At 41.8% G+C, this 5,296-nt stretch overlaps 1 protein-coding gene across 1 annotated transcript; it reads left to right on the forward strand.

Moving 5' to 3' along the window:
* Nucleotides 1–2,800: 2,800 nt before the first annotated feature.
* Nucleotides 2,801–4,294, forward strand: LOC104958791 (putative tRNA pseudouridine synthase Pus10; the record flags this gene model as incomplete). The annotated part of the gene is made up of 4 exons (XM_010786593.1): nucleotides 2,801–2,806; nucleotides 3,372–3,506; nucleotides 3,809–4,105; nucleotides 4,189–4,294. Coding segments are annotated over exons 1-4 (544 nt in total), but the record flags the coding sequence as incomplete, so codon positions are not given.
* Between the last annotated feature and the right edge of the window lie 1,002 nt (nucleotides 4,295–5,296).

Raw genomic sequence — 5,296 nt, forward strand, 5'->3', positions numbered from 1 at the left:
CGCCAGGGGTCACTTTATACCTAAAACCGCCAACGGCTAAAATTGATCCGCTATTAGAATGCATTGATTTTCAAGGTACAGTGTTCAATCAATCAATGTTTATTTATATAGCCCAATATCACAGATGTTACATCTGTCTCAGTGGACTTCACAGTTTGTACAGAATATCAGTATGAAAATACGACACCCTCTGTCCTTAGACCCTCACATCGTACAAGGAAAAACTTCCAGAGAAAACCCACAGTTTAAAGGGGAACATGGGAGAAACCTCAGGGAGAGCAACAGAGGAGGGATCCCTCTCCCAGGACGGACAGACGTGCAATAGATGCCGTGTGTAAATCCAAGAGATAATACATTTACAGCGTAGGTAGTCCAAATGTTTGGAAATGCATGTGTCTATAATAAGAAGATTAATCCACGAGGATATCAGCAATCCTGTGGGAGCCTTCAGGGAAGTAGTATGATGAGAGTCTGGCAGGACCGCAGAGACAGGTTCAGCCGCGACTCAAAGTCCAGGACTCAAATCCAGTACTCAGGATAGAGGACACAATGTGGCGGCTACATTGTGGCTACGACACATGACTCAGGATCCAGGACACAGGACCACAGCAACAGGATCAGCCACGACTCAGGATCGCGGCGTAGATAGACACCAAAAATAAATTTGGGGAAGCTGGGTTATTCGGAACCTGAGAGTACACAGGTACAGACAGAGAGAAGGAAGAAGTAAGGTGTCCCCCGACAAACTAAGCCTATAGCAGTTAAACTAACGTGTCTACGTGCATGCACTCCCTTAGGATTGGGTGAGGGAAAAGAGTAGGAATTAAGATGTATGCGCCACATCTATACCATGAGCGCATTGCTCCTAAAACGTTTTTTTTGGCACTGACACCAATCTACAGTTGTGTGTCGACTCGTCAGGGATCAAGGCACGTACAGTATATGTCTCTCCCTGCTTCCACCGTTTACACACACACCACCAAATTACATACCATCAGCAAGGAAAAAGAGTAAGAACTAAGATGTATAGATGAAGAGGCACAACATGTCTACGTCAATGCACTCTTATTAGATTATTTTATCAACTATAAGCTTTATCAAAAAGGAAGGTTTTAAGCGCCCGGATAGGCTGTCTGCCGCCCGAACACAAACTGGAAGCTGATTCCACAAATGTGGAGCTTGATAAGAAAAGGCTCTGGCTCCCATTGTACTTTTAGAGACTGTAGGAACAACCAACAACCCTGCATTCTTGGAACGCAATGCCCTAGTAGGACAGTAGGGTATAATGAGTTCTTTAAGGTAAGATGGCACATGCCCATTAAGGGCTTTGTAGGCGAGAAGAATAATTTAAAATTATATCCTGTGTTCTATAGGGAGCCAGTGTAAGGCAGCCAGAACAGGAGTAATGTGGTCCCTTTTCCTAACTCTGGTTAGTACACAAGTTGCAGCATTTTGAATCAGCTGTAGCGACTTGACTGACTTCTTGGTACACCCTGATAATAAAGAGTTACAATAATCCANTAAGGAGTCGTGGAGGAGTCACGCATTCTGGTGAGATCAGGTTGCACAGTTGCCACACTCGCTGCCCAGGTTGTAACCAAGCCCCCAGGAAGTGCGCCGGACTCTGATGAGAATATTCGTTGTGGCCAAACGGCGGTACTACACTTCCGTTTAGGTTGCTGGGCCCGGAAACACTTTTCCCCATTGACTAACATTGGGAAAGAGTGGTCTGTAAATCGTTGCATAATTTTTTTAAACTACCCACTATGAACGTTTGTATAGCCCTTATTAAAAACATTCGGTCCTCAAGTTGTAAAATGTGCTTAACGTTATTCTGAGAGTTATTTTCCTCGGCATTATGAACGTGCATCTAACCCACGGGGCCGCGCTGCCCGGCACGTTCATGTTACGTGTTCTGACTGTAACAGTTTGGAGGATTTAGCAGCCTGGTATATTACACAGTTTTAGCGGCATATGGTTGGTATTTAACAAAAAGGGGTGTAGTCTGTGTTGTAGTGTGTGATATTGGTATTTATGGAAACATTTTACACCTTTCCTTCAAGTATTACACATTTGTGTTACTTGTGGGGTACTTAACATGAATAGTCACAGTTACTCTCCTTTTACTCCATCACATTTCAAAGAGAAATAGGCTATTGTTATTTTAACTCCACCACAGTAATCCATCATCAGCTTTACTTTTTAGATAATCAATCAATCAATTAATGTTTATTTATATAGCCCAATATCATAAATGTTACATTTGTCTCAGTGGACTTCACAGTTTGTGCAGAATATCAATATGACAATATGACACCCTCTGTCCTTAGACCCTCACATCATACAAGGAAAAACTTCCAGAGAAAACCCACAGTTTAAAGGGAAAAATGGGAGAAACCTCAGGGAGAGCAACAGAGGAGGGATCCTTCTCCCAGGACGGACAGACGTGCAATAGATGCCGTGTGTAAATTGAAAAGATAATACATTTACAACATAGGTAGACCAAATGTTTGGAAATGCATACATTTACATTCTGTAAATCTTATTATTATAGACACATGTGTCTATAATAAGAAGATGAACCCACGAGGATGTCAGCAATCTTGTGGGAGCCATCAGGGAAGTAGTATGGTGAGAGTCAGGCAGGACCGCAGAGACAGGTTCAGCCACGACTCGAAGTCCAGGACTCAGGATAGAGGATCCAGGACACAGGACCGCAGCAACAGGATCAGCCTCGACTCAGGATCGCGGCGTAGATAGACACCAAAAATACATTTGGGGAAGCTGGGTTATTCGAAACATGAGAGTACGCAGGTACAGACAGAGAGAAGGAAGAAGTAAGGTGTCCCCCGACAGTCTAAGCCTATAATAGCTAAACTAACATGTCTACGTACATGCACTCCCTTAGGATAGGTTGAGGGAAAGGGCTAAGTAAGAAGTAAGAAACAGAGGTGGAGAGGCACAACGTGTCTATACTGCCTCTATTGTGTAGTTTAAAATGTGTGTGTGCTGTTATTGTAATTATTTATACATTTTAACATGTTTCTATGAGCACCTTGCTATAAATAAAATGTTATTATTATTATGAACAAGCTGAGATTAACAATACAAGTGTTGCTCTGGCAAAACTATTCTTCCAACTTATAAGTACAATTACAACAGATAGAAGGTTATTTAAGTGTAAGTACTGGATCTGTCCATATCAAAGAAGCTATATAAGGATACGGAAATAAGCTCTTAATTCTCACACTTCGAAAGGTTTAACCAGAAGTTTTGTTTGTATGTGACATGCATACTTAGTCACTAACTGTCATGTGATCCAGCCCTGATCATCCTGTGTTTCCTAACCATCGTCTCTTCCCCTCCTGCAGTCTGGAGTCATGCTGCCTCTGAAGGAGAAAGATAAACCCGTGGTCCAGAAGCTTCTGTCGGCCGGCTGCTGCGCTCGCTGCGTCCTCAGGTTCTGCTGCGTGAGCGTCCAGGCCGCCTACAGGAAGCCCCACCAGGTAACACTCACCTGCTATACTTAATTATAAGCCTTTGAAAAGTCCTCTGGGAGCCTCATATAAATCAGAACAGAATCAGAATCAGAAACAGGTTTATTACCAGGTTCACACGTACGAGGAATTTGACTTGGTGTCGTGGTGCATAGATAAAAGTAAAACAAATGTAAAAAACACAGATATAAAACTATTTTAAGAAAACTATGATAACATTAACGAGTATAACAAAATATGAATCAGTCTAAGTGCACCCTCTTTTGCTAGTGACTGGCTGATCCGTCCTGCATCGTGTCATTTATCACCAGGAAACACTCAAAGAACTTCAAGCGTTCATCGGCAACACAGAGAACGGCAAATCCCAAGATTCAGTAGCAGCAGATTCCACAGAAGAAAACAACAAATCCCATGATGCAACAGCACCAGAACCAACTGATGAACCCGCTGATGACCCGCCGAGCAAAAGAGCGAAACTGGAGCTCAGCGGGACTGAAGCTCCGTCAGAGGAAGACGCGGAGGAGGAGAAACTGACGGAGGAGCCGAGTGTGTGTGTGGCGTGTTTGGGCATCCTACAGGAACTCTGTGGCACGACTCAGGCCGTGAAGGTGTGTGTGCAGTTACATATTCACACACACACATTGTCAGATTGTATCTTGCGTCAGATGATCTTGATGTTTTGTGTTCACAGATAGCGGAGAAGGTGAAGGCAGAAAAGTACGAGCTTGAAACTCTGGTTCTGTCTGTGTCTCTGCCCGCTCAGCTGTGTGTCCGCGAGGTCAGTGTGTGTGTGGTATGTGTGTGTGTGTGATGTCATTTAACCATTGTTGGAAGAAGTACTCCCTACTTTGATTAGGTTAAAGAAGATATATTATGCTCATTTTCAGGGTCATATTTGTATTTATTGTCTCTACTCTGACATGTTTCAATGCTTTAATGTTCAAAAATCTATTTTTTTGTATATGTGTGGGAGAGAAACTCCCTTTGGAGGTAACACATGGATTTTAGACTTTGCAGACCATTTACATGCACACACACTTATATAACACACATCAGGAAAGGGAAAAGCACAATAAGGCCTCTTTAAAGTATAAATACCACAGTCTGAAGATATTGAATTACAATTAAAATCCCTGAATTAAACATTACATGAGTAAAAGTAAATAATTATTATCTTAAACATGTACTTAAAGTATCAAAAGTAAAATAAGTTATGTTGAACAGCTCTTTCCAAAGAATATTATATTATTTTGTAAGGATGTCCCGATCACCTTTTTTTGCTCCCGATCCGATTCCGATCATTTGATTTTGACAATTTGCCGATACCGATTTTTCCCGATCCGATCTTTATGCAATGCATTAAGAGGAAAAAAAAGCATTCAAGTTGTCCCTTAAGGTAATTTTTTTATTTAAATTGGATATTCTATCCAACATGGATATAGCTTCTTTCTTTCACAGCAGCATTGGATCAGTTCAGTTGTGCAGCATTGGATCAAAACAAAATAAAGCTTTCAGTACTCGTTAGCTTACTGCTACAATTAGACACTGCGCCCTGCCCACTCTGTTGCCAGATTTGAGAGAAATAAGCAACCAGGTCTATGAAAACAAGCCCCAAAGAAGCAACACATATATGATGTTGTGTAATTTGAAACCAAAACTAAGGCCTCAGGATGACTTCAAGACTTGAACATGGTCATTTTTGTTTTGTAACATTGAAAAAAAAAAAAAATCCGATCCCTAATTTTTTTTCTCCCGATTCCGATCTTTTGAAAATCACGTGATCGGCTCCGATCCCCGAT

The sequence above is a fragment of the Notothenia coriiceps genome, unplaced genomic scaffold, assembly GCF_000735185.1.
Source record: "Notothenia coriiceps isolate Sejong01 unplaced genomic scaffold, NC01 NC01_scaffold00029388, whole genome shotgun sequence".
In the NCBI taxonomy this organism is placed as follows: domain Eukaryota; kingdom Metazoa; phylum Chordata; class Actinopteri; order Perciformes; family Nototheniidae; genus Notothenia; species Notothenia coriiceps.